This window comes from Lepisosteus platostomus, chromosome 8 (genome assembly GCF_059453375.1).
Source record: "Lepisosteus platostomus isolate fLepPlt1 chromosome 8, fLepPlt1.hap1, whole genome shotgun sequence".
Lineage (NCBI taxonomy): Eukaryota > Metazoa > Chordata > Actinopteri > Semionotiformes > Lepisosteidae > Lepisosteus > Lepisosteus platostomus.
Window position 1 is genome coordinate 58,813,289 of NC_142618.1, and position 26,290 is coordinate 58,839,578.

At 41.1% G+C, this 26,290-nt stretch overlaps 1 protein-coding gene across 1 annotated transcript; it reads left to right on the forward strand.

Moving 5' to 3' along the window:
* The first annotated feature begins 893 nt into the window (after positions 1-893).
* igfbp3 (insulin-like growth factor binding protein 3) lies at positions 894-22,144 on the forward strand. The gene is made up of 4 exons (XM_088644054.1): positions 894-1,407; positions 6,528-6,760; positions 10,272-10,391; positions 18,805-22,144. Exons 1-4 carry the CDS (start codon positions 1,041-1,043, stop codon positions 18,928-18,930), a joined length of 846 nt encoding a protein of 281 aa, XP_088500180.1. The 5' UTR covers positions 894-1,040; the 3' UTR covers positions 18,931-22,144.
* The last annotated feature ends 4,146 nt before the right edge of the window (positions 22,145-26,290 follow it).

The window sequence follows — 26,290 nt, forward strand, 5'->3', positions numbered from 1 at the left end:
AAAAAGTAATAAATATGAAATTCAAGAAATACATAATTAGTGTATCTCACAACAGAAAAGTTGTGGATTGAAGGAAAGCTTCACAGGGTTAAGAAATCAGTAAGTTTTTTTTTTCAGTTACAAAGAGGAGAAGGGTTTTATAAATGATACTAACATAGTTAAGCAGGCCTGTTACAACAAAATCGAGAGCGGAAAACACTACAACCTTTCGACCTAATTAAATTAAGGCACAAGTGGAAAAGTGACATTACTTCTATGACAAAGATAGCAGACGAAGTTCTTTTGTATCTTAAAACGTGGGTTTAACTGGTACATGCTGCAGGGATCGTTTCTAATTTCTAACTGCTTGGTTCGACGTAGAAACACCGCGGTTATAGACATGAAACCATAATTCGCATTGCTGAACTGTGTCATTTCAGACCAGTTTACAATTCTACCTTTCCAGTAAAGACGGATACAACCTTAAACCGTATGAAGAGTGTGATTGGTATTAAATACACCTGGAGTTGTAACATCATCAACGACAAAGCCTGAAAACGCTAAGAAGTGTGCCCACTGTGCTATTGAAATCGATGAGTGTCTTATGTACAGTAATAAAGATACACTTCTGGTTGCGCGTTTCATGTGTTATGTCCTACAGATACAGAAGCGACAAACCCCGGGACGACAAAAAAAAAACACCTCTTGCGATATATTAGTTTTTCAAGGCACTTTGAATATAACCAAACGACAGAAACTGTATTATGGACAACGCGTACCTGTGGGAACCAGATCTGAAAATCGAATGAACTTTGCACACATTTTACAAAACATCGGAAGATGCAAGCGATCCCTAGATCCCCGGAGTCTTACGTTCACATTATTCATACGGAGGGGGTGTGACTTTCAGACCCCTCTCTTCTCGCCAGCTGTATATATTGAGAAGTTTAAGCGAACGAAAATACAGATGGAGAAGGCTAGCCCTCGCTCTGCGGCAGGGAAAGTTTGCTTGAGCGTACGTGACGGCTCGCCCAGTCTCACTTTGTGCCCCGCTTGTCACCATGCTGTCCAGACTGTGTGTTCTCTGTCTGGCCGCGGCGCTGGCGCTGGTCAGCCGGCTGGCGGAGGCGGTAGGTCCGGTGGTCCGCTGTGAGCCCTGTGATGCCGGGGCGATCGGGCAGTGCAAGCCCCTGCCCAGGGGGTGCCCCGAGACGGTCCGGGAGCCCGGCTGCGGCTGCTGCCTGACCTGCGCGCTCGGCGAGGGGCAGCCCTGCGGGGTGTACACGGGGAGATGCGGCTCGGGGCTGACCTGCCAGCCCCAGCCGGGCGAGACGAAGCCCCTGCAGGCTCTGCTGGAGGGAAGGGGTGTCTGCACCAGCGCAGCGTCCAGGAAGCTCGGCGGCACGCTGCTGCCACACCAGAGCCCAGGTAAGGCGACGGGCTCCGCGTTGGCGGTGTTCTCTGCTAGCACGCACCCTAGCAGATGATGGGAGAAGGCAATACCGTGCCGTATCTCTGCTGGGTGAACGTGCTTACAGTACATCTGCTGGGCAGGCTTGTTACCCGCTCAGAGGAACAGTTACAGGTACAGCCTTTGCATGAGCGAGCGTATTACCGAGGTACCTAGGGGTTAAGATCTTGCTTATCTGGGCTTTACTCATCTGGAAATAACATCGTTAGTGCACGGTTGTCAGATAAATTTAATATCCAAACGTGTGTGCTGTGCAGTAGCACTTCGGTGAATGGTACTGTAGGATGACCGATAGCTTCATTAACCGGTTTCTACCCTCTCTTTCACCCCTGCTTTTAGTAACGATGGGCAGATACTATTTTGTGTTGTAGTTTTAGACGCGTTTATTCGATTTTTTGAACGAATTCAAGTGGAAATAGTCTGTTATGTGGCATCCCCTTCTTGGGCAACATTCAGGTCTCATCGAAAATAATATTATTTCTGACGGTACGTCTGGACTGAAGCACATTCTTTCGTTTGAGCTCGTTCTGCTCTACATTATAAACTCACATGTGAGATTACCTTTAAGCATTCATTTTGAATTAAGAACAAAAGGTTAATTTATTTTGAACGGTCTACAGTTAAAAAGCACATTTACTGTATCAAGAGACAAAATATTGCACCGAGGTAGAGGAAAATATGCTTGATGTGTGAAAGGAAGTTTACATTTTTACTTTCTAAACAGGTTGTTAACTGGTTGAACTTGAGAAGCTCCAGTGTTTTTGATGATATTAATAATTAGTGAGGTATTTGAAATGTGTTCAGAGGAATGCTGCAGTAATTGGTTTATGGTGTGATGAATATTTAAATAGTTCTGCCTTACCAGGGAGCACTCGAGCAGTATTGTGGAAAAAGATAATGAAACTGTGGTAAACTCAGCAATATCAATAGTGCATATCAGGGTTATTCTATACAGTATAAATATTATTATAGTGACACCGGAATCAGGAAAAAAGTATCTCCCCGAATGAGGTCTTTCATCCCACCAATGCTATTACTTTGAGGATTCTGAAAGGCACGTGTGTAAATTGAAATATTCCTTGGTTTCTTGCAATCAGAGTGCACTTATCTTTCTTGAACTGTAACAATGATGCTGCTAGATAATTTCAGAAGGCTAAGTGTGTGTAATACACCACAAGCAGTATCTGCAGGGTTAGGTAAATTAGAGCTTTCTTTTTTTTTTCGCTGACTGTGCTTTGCCGTGATCAAGAAGGAAACTGGCCAGTCTTCAACAATCAAGTTCAGACAGAGGCCCGAAGACAGTATCTTATTATCATCGATTGGCTCATTACAAACACAATACAAAAGGCAAAAGCAGAAGAGCTATCCAAATTCCCAATGAACCTTGTTCCACTGTTAGTGATATGTTGATTCAATGATGAAATGCTGATGAAGTGATGCTGTCAGAGATGAAAGGGTGAAATAAGAATATAATAAGCTTTTGGCGAGGACTACTAAACCCCTCGTCCATCTAGCCTGTTTTTTGATACAGAGCAACAATTGTCAGCGAGCTAGCTTGTACAAAGAAGGATGGCAGATATTCCTTGCCCTTGCCTTCCCTTCCAGTTCTGAAGCTGTCCGGAGATAAAGAATGGGAATGTCTGTGCTTGGTTCAGTGTTTTACCTGCAGAGTAAGATTAGACATTCTTAATCTATTTTATCATCCACAGCTTAGCAAGTGTTTTATTTCGGGGGCTTCAGGAGAAAAGCAAACAAACAGATGAAACAAAGCCTGCCAAACTGGCTTGGTGCTGGTCCTGTTTGTGCTCTGATATGCTGCCCATTAATTTCTCTCTGCAAGAGGCACCATCTGCTTAAGTGCACATCTCCACCTTACTGCAGGGGAAGCCTTGTCTATTAATTGAGGGCTGGAGGGGAGTGAATATGTGCGAACATGCTTAGCGCGATGTGTGACATGAGGCAGTGGAAATGTACCTGACGACTGCAGGGCCCGAGGCTTTAAAGGCCTTCCTGGAGCCTTTATCCTGTTTAATCTGCAAGAAAGGAAGAGCGCGGGGTAGAAAAGGCTCCTGCATTTAACTGTTTCTTCGCGCGAAATGACAAAACCCATTTTGATTAGCTCCTGGTGTAGGTCACTTACAGCTGCATATTTCTGTCATGGACTGTGATACATTGAAAAAAAACCTTATGAACAAGTGATTACTTTTTGAAGGCTAAGATTGTGTCCTGGAGCAGCTATGTTTTGTGTGGTTGCTTGTTTTATGTCAGTTTTGCTCCCATTTTCACATGTCTTTAATTTTTGGTAGATTTAGAATGGCCATTTATTTTTTATACACGCCTGTATTAAAGTGTGTATTTGCAGTAGCCAGTTGTGTGTTTGTCTTAGATTGGCTGGCAGCTATGAACCATGCTACCGCACACGGGGAAGAATGAGGAAGTGTAGGCAGACTCTGCTGACCTGCCCACCTCAGAGCCAATGATCTTTTAGCACGTCAGAGCTGGTCATAGGGGATCTCTGAGAGTGTTGCCTGCCTAGTTGCACCCTACCCTACCCTAGGGTGCTCAGACATTTATCGCTTGGGTATTCCGTGTTGCAGTTATTCTTCACAATTTAGTTGCTGTCAGTATTCGGCCATATTGGTGATTTGGGAATTCTTTACACTCTTTTCAAAGTAACTGTATTGAATGTTTTTTAAATGAGTGATTTCTAGAGCAAGGACTCTTTGCTGAAAAGCTGTGGATTGAAAGATGACCGGTTCCCTTAAACGTGATCTTGTTAAGGGGAGGTGACGTGGTCCAGTGGTCAGCAATGCTGCCTCACAGCACTGGGGCCACGGGTTCGGTTCCTGTGGTGCTGTCTGCTTGGAGTTTGTATGTCCTCCCCATTTTTGTGTAGTTTTCCCTCAGGTGCACTGGTTTTTCCCGCAGTCCAAAGGCATACAGGTATGTAAAATGACCTCTAGGAAAAAATGGCCAAGGTATAAAAGTGGGTACATTTGTGTCTGTGTATACGGTATCTTGCGATGGATTGGGGTATCCTGCTTCACGCCTGTTCCTTGCCGGGACAGACTCCCCTGTGACCCTGTACTAGATAAAGCAGTTAGAAAATGGATGGGTGGACACATTAACTTATGGAGTTTTTAATAAGTAATCAGTTGTTATCCGGACATCTGTAATGGTTGTATTGAAGACACCCTAAAATAAGGGAAATCAAAACATTTTGAAATACCGGCGACATCGATTTTTGCTGATGAGTGGAAGCCTTTAATCAATGAACCTTCTCTGCTAATGGATTTGTGAGAAGTTCCAGGATTCCATGCTGCTCCAGCTTTGCCATATTCCCACCTTCTGGCGGACATATATAATTGCCTCTAGAGCTGTATCGTTTTGGGCCACCAAGCGCGATTTTAAGGAGGCACATGCACTCAAATTCCTCTTTTTAATGAGCTTGCGTGCTGCATTTCAAATTGTTGTTGCCCACATCTATTTACATGACAGAGATTAGGCAAACAAATTAAGTAAAATGTTCAAAATCTTTAAACACTGAAGCAGACATATACAAATTCACGCTGTGACTAAATATTGATGTTACACACATATCCAAATATATCTTTCTGACTAGCCGAGATCTATTTGTCAGATATTTTTAAAAATTAAAACCAACAGTTTTATATTTGGTTTGGAAAAAATGTTACAAGTGGTATAAAAAGAGGCGACCACTTGACCTGTGATTGCAGTCCTGTTGCAGTACTTACTAATTGATCCACTCAAAATCACAAGCTGAGGAGCTTGTCTCGTTTGCCACATGTCTATGAATCTCTGTTCAAATAAGACTTTGTTTTTGTGTTAGAAATCTGAGTGGAAAATAGATCTTATTCTACTGTATATCCTGTGCTTCAGGGGCCAATAACTCCTGACTTTGCTGATCTTGTTTCAAAACTGAATTTATTTCTGACTTGGGTGTTTGGAAATCAGTTCTTCATAAAATCAGTCTGTTAAACATCCTACTGTACATTGCCTTTTCTGAACTCATTTCACTTTGAGGCTCAAACAGGATACAGCATGTTAGATTTCACAATACCCATTTTTTAAAGATCACTTTTAAATTTCCCTCTCCTGTTAATCATCTGTTTGTGTGATGTTAATTTAAAAGTCTTAAAATGTTCAAAACAATAACTGTCACGGTATTGTCACAGTTTAATTTTATAAGAGGATAGACATCATTACCAATTGATCGCTCGTTGACAGTTATTATTATTATTATTATTACAACATTCATTTTTCATTCCTACACTCAGCTCTATACTTTATCTATATGCTGGTTAGTGTTGACAAGTCCTCTGAGCACAGTGGCAAAATGTTCATCTGCAGACCTATAGTGTAATGATCCCTGTAGCTCACCTAGCAGTACTTCATTTTGAAGACAAATACTGTACGTGCACTTTCATATTCATGTATAAACCAGACATTGACACTTTTTGCAAAACATATTTGTTGGAATCCGTGCTCAGTCTTAGAAGATCTTTTTTTATCCCTGTGCAGAAGATTGAGCTGAGTTCTGGTTCCTTGATCTTCTTGGTTATAGATGTATAGCTAATAGGTCTATAATTTCCCCAGTTCTGCCTTTTCCTATATTTGGGTACTGCATTTGCAGTCCTCTGGTCAGGTGGTTCGCTCCCTGTCTTTAACGATTTGTCAAGAATCTTTGCCAGTGGTCTATAAATAAGTTTCCTCATTTCTTTCTGTACGCTTGGAATGGTGCCTTCTGGAAAGGAGGATTTGTTGATGTTAAATAGTTATGTTACTGTTTATTAGTTGGCTGGGTGACTTAGAGTACTTTGCTTCTCTGGTTTGAAAAACCTCCAATGTGGTTAGAACGTTTTTTTTAATATAGTATAAGTATAAGTCTACCCTGTACATATAACTGAGTGACTGCAAGTGTTTTTTTTCTTTTTTTTTGTCAAGGAAACATAAGACCTAACCTTCCTTTCTGCCAAAATCTAAACTAATAGTGTAAAAAGTTCATGGAATTTTATTGATTTACAATAACAACATTCCTCTCTTCTTTTTTTGACAGAAAGTGCCAGGGAATTTGAAGAAGAAAGAAATGCCAGCAGTGTGGGTTACCAAGGCACCGAGAACACACACAGAGTGCCGGATTCAAAATCGCCTCCACATCACACCAAAGTGGAGGTTATAAAGAAAGAACAATCCAAAAAGTCACAAAGTTATAAAGTGGAGTCCGTATCAGGTGGAATAAGCACAGATATGCAGAACTTCTCCTTAGATTCCAAGCGGGAAACAGAGTATGTAAGTAGCTTCACAACTGTTTTAGTTTTTTTTTTAACCTTCCCCTGAACTAATGTTTGCGATTTTGGAGCTGAGAAAAAGTGAGGGATATTGATCATGGCTGCAGCCAAGCACGAGGCCATTGGAGATTCCAGTCAAATTTCAGCGAGGACATTTTCATCCCGGCCCGTTTACAATATTATTAGTTTGGAAGCTTCTGTGAAGAGAAATACTGATATGTGGAGAAATTGTCATCTACAGTCTTTCTTTTTTTGGCTGGAAAAAATTGATGTTACAAAGGCTACAGCAGATTGAAGCAAATCAAAGCAGGGCTCACACAGAGGAGAGCCTGGGTGCCAAAGAGAGTTTGTGAAATCACTTTGGTGACACCATCAATGTCATTGGTGATCGCACCTTGGACATGTTTCTGATCTTGTGGAACAGACAACGTGCTGTAGCAGTTCATTCGACTATGCTTGCATCTGGTCATGTTAACAGATCATGAAATGCATACATTGGCAAGATAGCCTTGCCTGTGCTGCCAGAAATTTGACACATTGTTAAATAATAAATACATATTGGAGTCAAACTGGAATCAAGGTTTTCATGTCTTTCAGCCTTTTACCAGATCCACAGCACCTTCACACTCAGAAATATTCATGGGAAAAATTAGTTTTGAATGAACTATAAATAAAGCGAAATACTCCCTAACTAGCATGTGAAAAGTCATATTACCTGGAGATACTTTTCTGTCATGGCACATACTGTGTGCTGACCACTGGGCGGTTTTCGTTTTCGACTGGAGTCTGTGGATTAAATAATTAAACTTCCACTCAGTACGTTAGCTGTTCTCCAGCAAGGAGCTTGTCTGTTATCAAATATAGCATGACAGTCATAAATATTGTATATAGAGTTGGCATAGCGACACAGCCTTGTTTGACTATGGTCTGGACCTCGGTGTTCTGTAACAGATCCGTTAGTGAGGATTACTGCACATACATTGCTTTAAAAGCATGTGAAGAATCCTGACATCCACACTACAGGAGGATCTTCCAGGGTGTATTGTAATAGAAACACCTTTTTCAAGTCAAGGAATGCCAAGTAAATATAGAGAGATGGGTGTTGCTTCTGTAACGAACAGGCTTTAAAATTTTATAGTCATTACAGAATCCAAGAGGCATGACTGACGAGGCATGTTAAACTGAAACTTGGGTTTTGGATGAAACTCTTTGGAAGAAAGTTCAGGACAATTCTTCTAATGATGGTGACTGTGTGGGACAGTAGAGAGATCCTGCTGTAATTTTCACAGCTGGATTTTTCCTGTCTCTTGAGAATTCTCACGATCATGGCATTCTTGACATTTTTAAAATAGCAGTTGTAGTGTTAGTTTCTGTCTGCTGTGCTGAAAAAAAAATTAGTGGTAATTTCATCACACCCCGATGATGTGTTTGCTCTTCATTTGTGTGATGACATTCATAACCTCCTTAAACTTTGGTAGAGTTCCAAGCTCATCGCGAATCGGATGATTGAATCGGATGTTGTGGGATAGAAGTGAATACACTTTTGTTGACAGTGGATTCTTGGGTGAATAGGTGTTCAAAATACTCCTTCTAACAGATTTTGATGGCCTCCCTTTTCATGGATCAAATCTCCCCCTTCCTGAGTTCTTGGAGGGAGTGTTCCTTAGGTGCTCAGACCCCCAACAGCCCTTTTGCAGAACACACACCTGTGATATCAATTATGTCTTTTAAGTTTCCCTTGTCTGTCCACCACTTACTGTATGCTTCACGCCATCAGCTCTTTATTTAACCCTATTTTATTTAGCTCTTTATTAGTTCTGCACAGAAAGCCTTGTGCTTGAGATAATTTGTCCATCGGTCACCTTGTCATTCCCATCAAAACAGTCCTGAGGTTTAATGGTATAAAATCCAAGTGTCTCTTTGCAGGCAGTGGCTATATTTGTCTTGAGGTCTTCCTTAGTGTTATGAAACCTTTTCTTCTGTTTTTGCTTAAGAGCTTTTCTCGAATGCGTTCTTGAAACTGCTCTCATTTGTTTGGACCCTTCAGTGTTTCAACTTTGATTTTCCATGGACATTGCTTCTTCTACAGGCGATGTTTGGGACCCAGATGAATCTAATTGAACTGAGAAAATAGTGATTGGTCTGGCAGTCATAAACTTTTTTATAGCTCTGTAATTCTGGGCGCAGAAAATAGCAAAGTTAATCAGTGCCAGTGTTTGAACTGTGTGTGTTGCCAGAATGTTTTGTATCCATTCTCCTGGCCAAATGTTTTTTTTTTGTTGAGAACAAGCACGCATGTGGTAAGAAGAAGGCTGTTGGAGATGAAATTTTCAACCCCGTGAATCTGACCTTTTTTTTCTGATTTCCCTTCCAGAAATAAGTTTAGCCCATATTCCTTCCCTGGCTCATTTGGTTTCACTCCCTGGAGTGATGTCATTGTTGTATGTTCTGCATTTTTGGGCTACACATGCTGAACTGGAAGGATGTTGTCCCTCTGGGTCCTGATATTCCACATCCCGAATTTGAATACCCTCTTGTGTGTTTTTCGACCATAGAGAGCTGATCTTCCTGGATGTGGCTATCCAGGCAGGAGTGGAGGCTATTTTTAGGGCACCCTTTGTATCCCTCTTCCCCAAAAGGGGTGAACATTGCTGCTCCTATAAAGGGCGGCTCAGTACTTTTGCTTCATCGCAAGTGCCTCTTGATGGCCCTCTTGCCTCTGTGCCGGATTACGACCTGACATCGCTGTCCAGCTCTCTTCACCATTAGCTTGCTGCCGGAGGAGAATGTTCTGGGGTCCCACACCATAGCTTTGACACAAAGCAAACATGAGGCGGTGGTGTGGAGGCATTGTGTCATGGTGGCACTGAGGATCTGTTCCCTGTTGGATGAGCCTGGACAATTCAGGAATCCTTACAGGCCTTCATGGAAACCCGACGTTGCTGCAGGACAGGGGGACCCACCCTTCAGTTATCCTGTCTTTGCCAATCCTACGTTAATCATTTCCCAGGTTCCACAGTGAGGAAGAGGAGGTGGAATTTAGAACCCAGAAATTCTATGCATATTAGAGCTTGAAAGTGTCTCTATTTCTGTCTTACTCACTTTACCCATAGGTCATAATCATGTCAGATGGCCATGATATGTAAAGGTGCTGTGTCACCATTGGAAAAAAAAAAACAATTGGTGAATTTTAAGGCAGTTGATAATTGCAGGTCCTAATGAACCTGAGTTTGTCATGGTAATAGATAGCGCTCATAATTACATGTCTGTAAAGATGTATTGGATATGGTCTTGGCTTCTGTACTGAAGTAAATGTTTGGAAAGTCTTGGGGTTTTGTGATTGTGTCTTTTAAAATCCAGCCCCGTTTGCTATTTCGTGAGATAAAATGCTTTTAAATTCTAAATGTAACACAGATATAGTTTGATAATACATGTTTGTATTAGGTGACAAATAAAAAGCTTGGGCTTTACTGTGTGACATCAAGTTCATGTTTCTTATTTATATTTTAAAGGGGCCGTGCCGCAGAGAAATGGAAAGCATTCTAAACAGTCTTAAAATCACAAATATTCTGAATCCCAGAGGATTTCGCATTCCAAATTGTGACAAAAAAGGCTTCTACAAGAAAAAGCAGGTAATTATTTTTTTAAATTTTGCTTTTCCCTTTCTTATCTCCTCCATCCTCATCCTGTGCTGTTTTTAACAGTCAAGAAAGAGAGTAGCTATGTGTTCTATTAAATATGCATTCACTTACTACTAAAAATATTCCTCTGGTGATATGCGTGTCCCTGTATTTTCCCACTCACCAGACCAAAAGGAGCACATGCCGGGACCAGATTATCAAATTCCCCAGTTGTGTTTAATTTAATCCCTTAGGCTGCTATAGGAATCAGAGCCATTAAGCCGGAAATAGTTAAAGGAAATAAGTTGGTGTTGTGAACAGAAATGAAGCGCATTTATCACAAAGGAGCTGACAAAATGTGAATGTAATGGGTTCTTACAGAAAAACTGCATTGCAATAAATCTACCTCAGAGTTTGGACATAATACACAGCAGTGTCCTACAACTTCCTGTGTGATGACTGGCGCACCTTGTGAGTTTTTATTCTCCCACTGAAGTGGCACGATGTGTTAGGTTGCCATTCGAGCATTGAATTTTTGCCTCGTGAGGGTTTGTAAGGGGGGTGAAAAACAGGATCGCCTCTGGGTATGAAGTATATACCACCTGTCTAATGAGCTATCCAAGGTGCTGAACGCTATTTACAGAAATATTTGGTTGCATACCTGCAGTACCAATTTCATATTTTTTTAAATTAAACCAACTGTTCATTCCTCAAAACGTGTCCTGTCAGATATCTGCCTTGGCCATTCCATTCCCTTTCCAGTTGTGAGCTAAAAGATGGTTTTTGGAACATGTGTTATTGAAAGTGTTTAAATACAAGGTATTAATATGTATTTGTAGTTCAGCTGCATAGGTATTATTTTATGAATCGCATTTTTATGAAATTCACACCTGTGAATTTTGAAAGCAAATAACTGTAAGTGGCTGGTTATCCGGCATAAGTAATTAATTGTTTAAATAGACGTTTAAGAAACAGTGGGATTTTGTACCCCAGTCAGACCCAACCAGATGTCTTCGATCCCAGTCTGATGTATTTGTTAATGTGCTGTTTATGTAGTGTTTCCAGCTTTAGTCATGCACATATTAATGTATTTTTATGGAAGTCACTGATTAACAACGGATAATTTTCTCTTAAAGGAGGGTGGGCAAAGCAGAATTCCAGTCACTCCTGCTCTATTGACTAGATATTCAAAATGGGGGTATTTTTTACCGGTGGAAGATCTCGGCGAAATAGTTATCGACTCTCATAGTTCTGATAATAGATCATTAGATGATGAACATCTTAGTTTGAAACTAGGGCCAGCAGTGTCACTTCCTCCTGTGTTTGAGAACCCTAAAGTTAAAAGTTTCAGCCCTTTGCTGGGTGTTACATTGGCAGCCACGTCGCTGCTCAGCTTGCTCATTTTTACCCTGTGGCAGTACACATGGCCTATAGTGTGTATAATGGGTGGTGTGGTGATGGTGCTCTGCTATCATGGGCTGCACAGGGATGTCAATGTGATCCTTGTCTCAAGGTGATCTAACCATGAGGCCCCATTCACAAGTCAAGACAGAAGACCTTGCTTATTGTATTTAAAAGTATTCGCTGTTTAGAAGAGTTAAAATACCATTCAGCACTCTCGCCAGCTGTAAATTTGTAAGAACTGAGGAAATGCTTTTTTTTTTTGGCCCTGTTATGTGGAGCTGCTGAATTTGAGGGAAAGAGAAAACAACAAAAACACGTGAGCCAATTGTCACATAGATGAGATTTTTTCTCCTGTATCATTATCGCTGTGAACATTCTTGTTGCAGAGGAATGGCTGCTCGTGCTGTTGGATGTCTGGTATCACTTGCGGCTTCCAGAGAAATAACTTTTTTCCCCATACCGTACTGTGCAGAAGAGAAGCGAATGGAAATTGTATCTGAAAACATTTCTTGTAGTTCTGCCATTGGCTAGCGTACTCTGCAGTGGTCTAAAAAATAGTAACGGTCAGCTAAATAACCAATTTCACTCTCACTGCACCGTTCCAGATTGGCTCTAGCATGTGCAGAATCTGCACCAATGCTGCTGAAATAGCTGAGAGACATGGAGCAATGCTTAGTTTTTTCCATGCTGAGTGTTTTTAGCGACAGTGGACTAGAGTCCCCTTCATTGGTTACATTTTTTTAATCTGTTAAAACACAAACTTGATCAGTCAATCAGAGCATATTTCATTTGCAGTGAGATTTAAACGTCTCACAGCTCATCGACTTTTACAAAGCCAAAAGGTCTTTTATAATCATTTTGGCAACTGAATCAATCGTTTTCACGCAGTGTGATCAGTGATCGTTGGGCGTCTAACAAGAATTTTGACACCTGGAGAGAATCCACAGCCGAAACTTTACTTGTTCCTTATCAATTGTACATGCATGCTGCAACTAATGCATTCACAGATGAAATCAGTCTGCATTTTCATTGTGAAAAATAACCCTGGTTGCGTGTTCCAGGGCGATGGTAGGGCAGGTGTATAGTATTGGAACCATGAGGTTTGTGTGTGTGAGGGAATTGCATTGTGGTGGTATGTGTGTGGTATTGGGGGGGAGGGCAGTGCTAGTTATTAGTTTAGGGGTTGGCTTTTTGTTGGCTGTGGTAATCTCACTGCTCGGTGTTACTGACCACATTCTGAGGCCTGTGTTAGTCCCCTTGTTACAGTAACACCAATAGCATTGTGATATTTTAACACTACAGTGCTAAATTCCACGAGGCATGGCTCATGCAATACTGTCTGCATCAATCTGTAATCAATAATAATGTGTCAGGGGTTGTGTTTCTGAACTGCTAGATGTACAATATATATTTAGATACAGATGTATCTGACCAACTGTGATCCTACTACATGATGAAGTAACTGGCCATGTCTCTTCTCTATGCTGCAGGATGACTTACAAAAATACTCAAGGTTCTGTGTTACTCATATAGTATATAAAAGTTTGTTGTCAAAAACAAACCTTTTTAAAAAAAATGATAATCTGTCCTGTTCACTATTAATGTTTAAACATATTCTGAAGCACTTATTTGTAAGTCACATTAAAATTAAATTAATCCTTCAGTGTTTGTTTTCCACTGTTTTGGATATCCCTGTTTTCAACAAAGGGAAAAAAGTGAATATTTTCCCTCCATATTTTGAGGTGTACAATAAAAAGTACATTTGCATACACTTGTTATCAGTAGAAACAGAAAATATGCTCCATTTGCTCCATTTTCAGTGTACATTGTTTTTTTCTGGTTAAAAATGCAATTTGACACCTGCTGACAGACATCCTTTTAATGTGTATTTAAGCAATTGTGGCTTCTTCATGACTGTATTTTAAGAATAAGTTATTTGAAGAAGTTACACATTAAATACCAGACCTCCAAAACGCCATCGGTCTCCAACAGATGCTGGAGAAGCTGCCCAGAAATTTTAAAATAAACACCTAGGTCTTCAAAAGAATTTTTAGGGCTATAGAGTTTAATATTTTTATTGCTATTGCTCTGTGGGAGATTCTTTCAGTTTGCACCTCATGCGTAAATGAGAATAGATTTAAGAGTTGTGGCGCGTACATTTGTGAAGAGTATGATGTAGAGTTGTAGAAGTAATAAGGTGTCTTCATCACAGATAATATAAAAGTATTTTTTCACATGTTAAGTGTGTTGAGAAGATACATACAGTAGTATTAAGTGAAGAGTTTAAGGAACAGATTGGCGGAGTTGGAAGTAAAAAGCTTCCTCCATACCTATCGTATGCCTTGGGCTCCTTGGTTTAAAAAAAATAAAATACTCTGTTTAATTCAGTTGGTTTTGTTTGACGTTTTGAGTGGTTACATTTCTGCCCCGGTGGAGTTGGGGTGTTTTTCGTGTTTCCCCCTTGTTCCCAAGGGTTTTTTCTCGGGTGCCCTGGTTTCTGCGCCTCTCCCAGGGACTGGGTGGAGCTGGTGGATGCTGTGACCCTTCTTATGTTCCTAGAGTCTTTCACTGAGGTTTTTACAACTGTACAATGACTGTAGAACCACGGTACACATTTGTAAGAATCATCAACCAGCTGGCATTCTGATTTGAGTGACTACAGCTGCCTTGCTTTACTAATTTAAGAGCATGTTATCATGGCCTTAGTGAGAATTGATTACAGGCACTTGATTGCTTGACGTCAGGCAATCTAAGTGATTTTGGAAGGGAATGATACAGAAAATCAATGGAAGAGACAACAGTGATCCAGGTTTCTTTCCTGTTGTCATGCTAAGCTAGACATGTACTCGTACAAAGCCAAGCCAGTGTGCCTAAGGGTGCTGTCCTTTGAAGTGGATGTAGAAAGTCTAGTCTAGTCATTTAGAAGAGCTTCTGTACCTGTTGAGGTTTCAGTGGAAGCTAATTATAGTCCTGCATGTACAAAATGGAATACAATACCCTTTTTTCGCAGCTCAGACCTACCTCTTTTCACTGCCTACCAGCTGTAATGATGATATCTCGAGAATAATACTATCATGTGCCAAAGCGATAGGTTGCCGTAGCTTCAGAGGAAACGTAAAAGAATGTAAAAAATAAACAGAATACTGCGCCAGTCTGGGATTGCTGATCATAGCTAAGGAGGAGTTGCCCTGACCCCTTAGGCTTTCAAAATAAGGAGCAACGAGGCAGAATGGGAGGTCACCTAGTGCAGTTCTTCAAGGGCTTGTGCGGCAAGGTGGCCACCACCTATCGAAGCGCTTTTTCTCCATAATTGCTTGTCTCATTTGAAAAGCCATACAAAAATAAATCTGAAGGCATTTTAAGATCTTCTGTTGCCCACAACTGCTTTATAATAAATGACTACCTAGCAATGCAGTCATATGGATACAGTTATTTTCATGTGCTGTGGAATTACCAAAGTAATATTTATATTACACTAAAGCTAGTCTTTTTGTGTAAGTTTTCTAGTTGACCTATGATAATTTTGAAGCCATTTCAGTGAGAGACCCTTATTTTCTCTTTTTTTTTCTTTCAGTAGCTATTTAGGACAGCAATATCCTCCAGTAAGAGGGAAAAAAGGCTTCTGTAGGTCATTTTATGAGCCCATATTTACTTTGTGGTTTCTGTGATTTCTTTTTAATGCCCAGTCAGCTTAACATTCTTCCTATTAGCTATAAATGCACACATTATGTCTGTATACACCAAATAAAATGTGCTCTGTCGTGATCAAAATTGTAGTATGGTAGCTGCAAAAACCTCAGCATGTTCATAAAAGGGAATTTTATTGATGTAAACCGATGTTTTATGAGAATTCAGGAATAAATGTTTTTTGCAGACCAAAGTAGTTGATTATTTCCTATGAATGTATTTATATTGTAAGACTACCAACTGCAATCTATAAAATAAATGTTATGTCTTGTAGTATTCTATTAATCAGAGACTAGAATGTAGTGCATTCCGCTTATTCAAACAACTACATGAAATACGTTCCTTTAAAGTTTGCCACAAGGAGTGCAAATTTTTAAAAAATATAAAACATTTCACTGGCATAAGACACTTGTCACGTGATTGAGTAAAGCAAAGATTTGTTTATAAATAAGTGAATTTGTGATATTGTATTTATTGGTGTCTGTTGGTGCAGAAGTCAAGAGTCGATGAAGGATATAAAGATACAGTAGGAGTAGCAGCAATTAATTTTATTCCTTGGCTGTTATTTTTCTGGTTAACTGGTTATTAAAGATTCTCGGGAAGCACATTTAGAACCAACTTAAGGTCTTTCTGATGTTGGACAGTTTTCCAGCGTTGTGAATATGAACAAAATCTGGAATTCAAAGGAGTGTTTTGTATTTATGAGCAGCGTTGGCACAGAGATAATATTCGTGTGACACAAGTCCAAACTACGAAAGGAGCACACGCAGACACTGCAGAATCTGTTACAGGGCCTGAAGGGCCTGACACAGATCTTCCTGCCGAAAAAGTCATGTTGTATTTCAAGGGTAAAATGTGTAGGGAGGGAATAGTCCCATGGATTTTAATATACTGTGACTTAGCATCTTGTGTGTGTGGGCACCTTTCAGTTTTTTATTCACTTCAGTCCCTGAAGTTTTCTAGGTGTATTTTGATCAAGCTTGTCACTACTAATGTGTCCTGTTCCCCGGCAGAATTAAGGCTGTGTTTTTCTTGTGTGCTTTCTAAACCAAGTTCCTAGATCATTTTTTTTTTTTTGCTGCCTCCCTGCTATCTCCTATGCCACAGCGCCGCCCTGTTGGCGTGTGCCGGGGGCACTACAGGAGCTGTCACCCTGAGCCGTAAACAGTTGTCGATTTGCATATTAGTTGCGCATGAATTGAAAAACTGCAATAGAAGGTTAAAAAAAAAGAAACTGCTTATCTGCTTTATCTTTCTTTTTTTTTATACACCCCTGTTTGCAACCATCACCTCATAATCGACACGGCCTCCTCAGAATCATGCACGTTCAGCGTCTTTTTTTCTTCTGACCGAGAGCCACAGCGCCAAAGAGAGAGCTGGGCCATCAGGACAGATGGTCTGACTGTCGCGTGGCGAACAGAGGAAGTTCTGGCCAGCTCATCCCATCTCGACCCGGCAAAATTCAACAATTATTTGGCGCCAACTGGAGTATCCCTGTTGCACTGTGCTAATGACATGGCCTTGGGCCAGAACCGGGATGCCTTGTACTAGCTGTGCCCCTTGCTCGATTCGTAAAGGTGAAAATATGTGGCTTTCACAGAATTGCCAGCAAACGGTTTTAAGCAGTAGCCCAGATACATCCGTGGCTGCAGGCCATCGCTCACTCAAATTGCAAATGCTGTGCAGCAGTCAGCGGTCAAAAACATCCTGAAGGCGGCTCTCCTTGTTTCGGAACTCCTTGTTTCAGACCGAACTGGCTCAGGATGAGTTAAAATCAGAGGCACTTGATCAAAAATCATTATTAAACGATACAAAGCCTCTTCACTTTACTGGGCTCCGGGAGGATGGCTTGAGACTGCAGTCAAGAGCGATATCTGGCTGGTGCCGCACTCCACTCCACAGTGCCTCCTTCGGAGATAATTATTTTAATGTGTGTAGGTTATCTTGATGTGAGTTTTAGAATGTACAGAAAGTATACGCTTAATCCTACTTAGCAGTTACGTGGGAAATTATGTGAATTTTCTTCAAAATGTGACCATCATCTACATTAGCAGCACTATGTACGGAAACTATGCCATAACATAAAGACATTAAATTACAACTTCATTTACTATATATAATCAGCAACAGATGATCATGCCATGTAAAGTGGGTTTTTGATAGCCTGCCAGCTGCTTAAAATAGCTTTCTGAAAGGGTTTCAGTTTTCCTCAAAAGGATCTGGGTAAATATTGGAGCAGGATTTTGTTTAACCTTACACTCTTTCTGCCTTTTTTTTAAAAAAAGTGGGTTGTTCATCACGTAACATGACCCCGTCACTCAAAAAAGAGACCCAAGGGCAGATTTTGGATTTAAATCATGCATAGTATCCTTTCAAGATGGAGAAACCATAACAGAGTGGACGTGACGGTGAACAGGCCGTGCTGTGTGCGTAGAACTAGAACAAAGGGTGAAACCCCAAAATACTGTGAAGATGTCATTTTGGAAAATGTGAAAATATTCCCGTTTGCTAGTTATTGAGCAGTGAAATGACGCTCATCAGCCTCTTCTTGGTTGCTGAAACAAGAATGTCACTATTGCAGCAGTTCTTAATTTGCCAGAGCCCATTGTTATTGTAAAATCGTTTTAAAGGATGTCAGAATGTATTTGGGGATATGAAAAGAATAATAGGGAAGAATACTGTTTAAATTGGAAATTGATAGCAAAGCCACATTGTTTCACTTGGCACATTAATTATGCAATTATTGAGTGTGTGTATCGCAAAAGAAAAAAAAAACTCTGAGGTGAATCTGAGACTTAAATTTGTCTCTTCTCTCATTAAGGCTTCTGTTCTGCAAACATAGTCTCACAGATCAAAAGATTCACTGCATTACTACAAAGCTACAGAAAATCACAGTAATGTACCCTCTTCTGTCTGTGCTGGGGAGCTTTGCGAGATCTGTAATTATTAGATATAAGATCCATATATCAATGGATGGTATTATATCAGTCATTACAATTCAATTATATTTTTCATTACATTATGCATTAATCATTTACATCTTTAATTATTTTAATCATTTTATTAATAACACAATATTACATTTTATAGTTAAAATTTAATATAGTATTTAACAGGTGACTTTTTTATTATTAGCTCTGAATACATCAGCCATAAACATATAGAATATCTATGATGTCTTTGTCAGATTTCTTTTTTTATTTAAATACCTGTTCCCACTCTTTTTTTGTGTGCCTCTGTCATGTTTTGGAAATCGACCCCCCCAAAACAATGTTAAGAAATGTTCGTCTTTTATGATTCAGTAATGCATTTTTCTGGATTGATTTTCCTGCAGTGTCGTCCATCCAAGGGCAGAAAAAGAGGCTACTGCTGGTGTGTGGACAAATACGGCCAGCCTTTGCCGGGCTACGATGGGAAAGAAAGAGGAGAAGCTCACTGTTATAATTTAGAGAATAAGTGAAAGAGTTTATGCAGTGTCTGAAGACTGCACGCACAAGACTGAATAAACAGAGACCTTTGAAGGTGCTGGCATGAACTGTAAGGCCTGTCTTGGCAGGAAGGGGCTGGGAATTCTGCCATGCGATTTAAGGGGAATACAGAAAGCTTGTGAAGACTGGAAATCACAACTAGGCCTTGCAATTTATTTCTTACAGCTTTCTATATTGTGTATAGGGAGCTTTGAATTTCCCAAATACTAGAAAATGATCTGCACTATTGTTTAGCGAGAGAAGGCACTTCACTTCTGAAAAGAATGAGGGAATTTCCACTCACTTAAAAAAGAACTGCCTGTGACAAACTTGATCCTGACAGACTAAATGTAAAAATCTGACATGCATACAGTACAATTATATCTGAGCATGTGTGTTTGAACGTGTATCAATAAATGTATAATGTACCTTGTGAAAAAAAAAACCCACAAGGTCCTTTACTCAGCTATGCATCATTTTGTTATGTATACTGTATGCTTAATTGGGACCTCATTGCTGGACCTTTCTGTGCAAGGTCAAGAAAGCTGCCCTACTCCTTAAATAGAATCCTTTGAATTGATTCTCCATGTTTTTTCCAGGTTGTGTTGTAAGAAGTCATGGGGTAGAGGATAGCACTTCAGCTCCTCTCACAACTGTTGTTGTGAGCTGGACTCTGTGCTGACTACTGTAAGAGATACCCAGACATAACTGACCCCACTGCTTTACTGCTGCATGGCCAAGGCCATCATGCTGAAGATTCTTCCTGTAAGCCCGCCTTGATAGTTCCATTGCCGTTGGATTGCACTTTGACACACATAGAGATCATTCTAGACCAGAGTAACTCAGACCTCGGCAGTTCTTGGGTCAGGTGACCCTTTTCTCATAAACGAAACAGAGAAATAAGTATTTGTTTGCTCCGGAGCTAAATATATCCGTGCAGAATGACAAGGGAAAGTATTTGTTTTGTTTCTGGCTTGGTGTCTTCCCCGAAGCCAGTAGTTGTCAGTGAACTATGTGGCACTCCTTCTCTCACGCCCCCAGCCTGTGAAATCGGGCTGTGCGCTCGAGACGGCAGTTTGAGGCCACTGATCGCAGGCTGTGCTTGCTGCACACTGCAGTGCTGTCCTGCGGGAGGTCGTGCCAGCCGGGGAGCACTCCGTCTGGGCAGAAGTGTCCTGACAGGAGCGTGCACTGACCCTGAGGATTCTGAGGCTGGAAATCTTCCGATACTTCATGATCGGCATTATCAAAGGACACATGGTACTTCGATATTGTGCGCTTCATGGGGAAGGAACCCCTTTGGAAGTATTGCATAAATAATTATTTCTTGTCTCATTTGTCGTGCCGTTCTAATTTGTGCTTTACGCTGCGTGAGTGAGGCTCAGCGACGATGAGAATGAATACCCTCAAACCCAGCTGTGCTCAGGGTTTCTGGGCTTTGCACAGGATTACCACCTGTAATCCAAAATTGGACTGGAGAGTACTGCTGAAGAGGTTAAAGAGCCACTTGTGGCTTTCGATCTGCATTCGGAGTATCACTGTGCTAGACACTGAGCTTTGCAGGCATTCACAGGGTTAGAATTAGTCCGTGCCAGCAGCACTTTTTCCAAGCCATGTCAGGCCACCTCCAGCACATAGAGCACTTTTTAGTTTGTTGAAATTTCTCACCACAGAATGCAAACTGCGTGATAAAGGTGATGAAGCAGGAAATCACACAGCAGGACATTTTTGGCGACTTTGTTTTTGTATCTTTATATGGTTTTATGTCACACCTCCCTTGCAGTATTCTAGCAATATCTCAACCCCTTTTTTGAGGCTGTCTGTTTAGCTTGTTTGTCACTGCTTCGTAGTGCCAGTGAAATCACTGCTTAGGACTTTGTGCTCTCCAAATCAGAAACCTGTGGGCTGGTATCATGGCTTGGGCACTGCAGCTACCTTTAAGCAAGGTTCTTCACTCTGTTAAATGCCTGGCAATATAACTAGGTAGAAATGTCAACTGTCTTGAAGAACAGCTTCAGCTGGATGAATCAATAATAATCGTCATCACCTAGTTATTCACACCACAGCGATATCACTTGTGCGTCTGGGCTAGCACTCTCTCACGTCATAGTGTGAAACCAGACTGTAACAATGGTCTTGACTTTTCAAGCCAGACACTTTAATGTCATAGTACAGTGCATTGGATGCTTTGTAGGTAGTAGGTCCAAAAAAGTAAGATTCTAGGGTGTTTAATACAGTATTTGTGTAAAAAGCAGGTTGCAAGCACCAAATAAGCAGAAGCACATCTCTGCTTTAGGCTTCAATTCCAGAACATTTGGAAATGATTTGAGGCACGAAGGACTCCTATATTTACTCCAGTGTAGAGTCTGGTTTCCTCACAGCTTGGCCACATTTAAATATCTGAATGCCCCTCCAGGTAAAATTGCAGGATGCAATCAACATTTGCGTCAGGTTTCGTTGGCTTTGGCCCAGGGGAAGATTGCCACTCTTCAACTTTCTGATGAGTATCTGAAGCTTCAGCTGCCCAGCTGTGTGGGGGCTTTTAGTGATATGTGCATTACTTAAATTTAATCATCAATACAACTCATGTAAGCTGACCCAGATCATAATTGAGTGACCTGACCTTAATTGCACAAGAACACTGTATTTTGGGAATGTAATCACTACTGATTGTGTGGCACGAGTTTCGGCCATCATTAAGAAGGATGCAAGAACCATCTCCACCAGTAAAGTATCGTGTGCGTACCATTTGCTAATTTTCTTGACCTGCTTAGTCCCATTTTTTCTTAATTTCTCATCCATCCGTGTGATAGAGCAACCGTTCCTTCACAGATACTGTATTCCTGTTAGTCCTAACGTTGTGTCAGCGGCACCCCTAAGACAGGAGCTGTCACTAAATTAATTTAGATGGGAAGAATTTAATTCCTCAATGTTGCTATTGTGCAATGTGTAGGTCATATATACATATAAGGATACATTTGAACAGCATTATTAATGTCACTTTTCTGCAGGTCTGTTACGGATCTCTCCTTTCACGGGTATTTTTTTAAAAAAGATCTAATTTTAAAGAATATCGGTTCTTTTAAACCTTCCATATAACTAAACTAGAAATCACAGCTAATCTTTTCTTTAAGAAAGGAAACGATTCTGTTAAAATATTATCTGTATTTAATGTCTTTTTTTAATAAACACTATTTTAATTTACAAGTGTAAGCTGTTCTATTTTATTCCATCAGTGTTGGGCAGACCGGAATAAATCATCCACACAGAAATCTGTTTGAAAAATGTCTGGAAAATATCTTCATGTTTCTTTTGAAGTACATTCTTTTTACTTCTTTGTTTTGGCAGATTTGAGAAGGGTTTTTTTTCTCCACTACAGCCTGTCCAAAAATAAATGTTTCATTCAGGATTTAAAGCTCAGTCTGCTTTGAGAATTACACTCTTTCTCAGTGCAGGAGGAATGGTGACAACCAAGTCTTTGGCCCCAGTTGTTATAATTCTTGACATCATATATATATAAGGTGGGTACCTGCGTCAGCATACGTAGGCTGCAAAGGAACAAGTAATAGGTTTATTCTATGCTGAAAAGAGAAGAAAAACAATGTTTTGGCCGTGGAGCCTTGTGTTGTGTTTTCTTCCTTCTCTTTTCAGCATGGACTAAACCTATGACTTGTTCATATATAAATATCATATGCAAATCGGTTTTGTTTTTGCATTTCGGTTCACATTTCCCCTCTCCAGCCCACCTCCACCTGTATGGCTGCTCCTTGGTTCATTGCTGACCCAGCAACAGGTCCCAGCCTCCTTGTCCTACAGCCAGGGGGCTGTTACCCCAGGCCAGTGGGTCGTGCCACACTTCACTATGCCTAAATACTCAATAAACGTCCTCCAAAGCATCTAGCTCCTGGGACGTTGTTATTCCTTGTGAATTACAATGGACTGTGAACTGCTCATCAGGTATGACTGGGACTCTTCAAAAAGGGGGAAAAAAATTAGCCAGCAGGAATATCGTTTGAATACTTACCGGAAAAATCAAAATATTAATTGTAACAGCTGCAAAAGGTTTAAAATTTCATTAGTTGTGACATGTGAGATGACCCTCTATATTTGTATGGGCTTGATGTTATTTTCAGTGTTTGCAGTCCGAACATTAGCGTTGGTGATCTAATGGTGTAGCAGGAAAGTCACTAGTGGAGGGCAGTCTGGGCTCAGTGCTTCAGACTGCACTGGTTAGAATCTGGGCCTTTCTCCTTAACAGTCTGCGATAGGAATACATAGCTGTCACACTGTACATGACTGGTCATACATCACCACGGTTGTGTGGTTTCAGTGTGGACAGAGTATTCTTAGCTTCTCAGGTAGCACTGTGCTGTGCCTGACATGTGTGAGTTTATAGTGCCATTGATCACAGTTGCACAAGCACAAGGAACACATGCAACTCTGGTCAATGGTTCTTGTTCTTTTAGTGAGTTTGCAGTGGGAATAGGATTGACAAATACACATTGGTACACATGGCTGCAGCAGTGAACTGATTTAATAAAAAGTTGGTGTTTCCAGCTAGGGCATGCAGGAATGGGAAAGCAGCCCAATTTGCACTATTGAAATATACCATGCCGAGTGTATGTGTTTAGCCTCTTGTGATGACACTACATTTTGTTGAATTAATGATAATGGCTATGCTATTTTTTTTTTAAAGTTAATGCTTTTAATCAAAACCTGAATTCCTCTGTAAGATGACCAGGGGAAGGGTCATCCAGGACAGGTATTTCAGGAACGACCTGCTCAATATACCCGACTTAGACCTGAGCAAGATGGCTGCCAAGAGAAACCAGCCGACCTGCAGATGGAAAGGGCTTAGTCCGAAAAACAGGTGTGTCTCGTCAGGAAACAAAATACTGTACATATGTCATGGAAACAGTGAACCAGTGTGGAAGCCAGTAGGTGAATGCATTTTGGAGGAGATAGTGGAATCAGGTTAGTGTCTGTGCGGATTGAAGAATAACGGATTAACGGAAGAAATAAAGGAATACGGTTTACGGTTGGTGATTTGGATACGACGCGAATTTGTGGTCCTTTACGGATTTTGGAACTCAGATTGAATAAGGATTAAGAGAACGGATTGTGGACTGGCTGGGAAGACGAACGGACTGGAGAAACGAAGAAAAACTCCACGGAAATTAAAGAAGAGAAGTGTGGAGTACTTTTGTCTCAGTTACATAAACTTTTCCCCCAGGGACACTACGCCCCAAACTGAACACGTGTGTGGGTTAAAGAAATTAAGTTTTAGCAAAACCAGAAAAGGGAATAAAAAACGAACTAAAACATTTTGTATGTGTAGTGAAAGTCATTGAGCTTTTCAAAGAGGTACAGTAGCTGAGGAGTGGATACCAGCATGGCTTAAATATCCCTTACCTCACATTTATCGGTTGGCCAGCAGCTAGAGAAACAATAGTTATTGGCACAAAATCCCATGAATGCAGATTAATGTTTGTGACTTGTTGTCTTGTCAATTGGTGAAGATCTCCCTCTTAAAATCAGTACCTTTCTCCTGCTGTATTTTTTTGCACATCTTTTGGTTTGACCTGCAGCTTGATGCATGTCCACTGGGGCATGCTGGGAAGAAGAAACAAGACTGCTACAGGGGAAGAATGAAACTGAAGAACTGATGTCAACAGAGGGCACTTGAGGGCATCATTTTGTGTGTTTGCAGGCATTTTGCAAGGGAAGTGAATGGGCAGTTTAAGAATCAATGGAGAAATATATACCGTATATAAGGATGTTTACAGTATACTGTATGTGTCACACCCTCTACAGCTAGAGGGCGCTCCTACTCTGTCCTGTTCCTAGTCTCCCTGTGCTTTGCTTGTCTTTCCGGTGTGTCTTTGTTTGGGGCTATATATTTCCGGGTCACCCTTTGCTCCTCGCTCAGCATTGAGGGTTCAGATGTCTTGAGACCCGTCTAGCACCAGGTCGTCTCCTCCGCGGCCTGAGGGCACAGGTTTCTACCTGACATCATCTGACCTCCTGAGCCTGCGCTAACCCCCATTTTTCTACTATGCATAGGGTCTTTTTTTACTCTCCTGGCCATTCCTCGGCCTGCCCTTTCTGACATCCGTGACAGAATGCTGAGCCGTACTTTGACCCCGCGAGCGGCATTTTTGTTTTTCAGTTCTCCTATTCTAATCGCGGGATGCCACTTCCGACTTCTGTGCCTGTGAGCGGGTCATTCAGGGATACGCCTTCCCGACATCTGCTTACGAATACCTGGCTTTCCACAGGAAGTCACTCCCGGCATCCGTGACAGAATGTTGAACTTATTTTTTGCCCTGTGTGTGATGTTTTTCTATTTTTTGTTCCCAGATTTTTTGTTTTTACTTTTTTTTTTTACTCTTGGTTACTTACTTTGGTTTTCTCACTTCCTGGTGTCCATGTTCCCTGAACCCTGTTTCCCTGGACTCTTGGTTCCTATATGCTGTGAGTCTTTCTCATGTGGTTTGTTGCCCTCGTCTCCCAGGTTTATTTTTGTTGTGTGTGCCTTTGTACGTGGTTTTTGTCACCCGGGCCCCCCCTCCTCTACTCAATAAAGGTTTTTACCCCGGAGGTTTCCTTTCAGTTAAATGAGGTTTTTCCTCCCCCAGTGCTGTGCAGCTCGTTTGTTTTTTGGGTGTCAGGAGCTTCCCGTGAAGGAGGTGGTACTATCACGCCCTCTACAGCTAGAGGGTGCTCCTACTCTGTCCTGTCCCTAGTCTCCCTGTGCTTTGCTTGTCCTTCTGGTTTGTCCTTGTGTATATTTCCGGGTCACCCTTTACTTCTGGCTCAGCATTGAGGGTTCGGATGTCTTGAAACCCGCTTAGCACCAGGTCGTCTCCTCCGTGGCCTGAGGGCATAGGTTTCTACCCGACATCGTCTGAACTCCTGAGCCCTGGCTAACCCCCGTCTCGCCGCTACGCATAGGGTCTTTTTTTCGCTCTTCTGTGCCTTTCTGACATCCCTGACTATGTAAATGTTTTCAAGAAGATTATTACAAATATAATATCAGACTATCGAACTACGGAAATAAGCTTTTTATCTCAGCTCTGACCTAAAATAACTAATTGAACTACTTAACTAAACTTACGTAAATACAAAGTCAAATCTCCAGTTTTTAGGCCGGAATCAGTTAGTTTGGAAAAGACTGGAAAAGTACCTTTAAACTTTCAGAGCTCTGGCCCTAATTAGCTTGAACAGCCTATCTCTGGGCTCTCTCTTAGATTGAAATAAAGCTTTTACATTTTTCTTGCAAGTTGTTACATGATTTTAAGATTCAGGCCTATAAAACTGTGTGGGGAACGTTGTAATAATTTCTGGTGTACA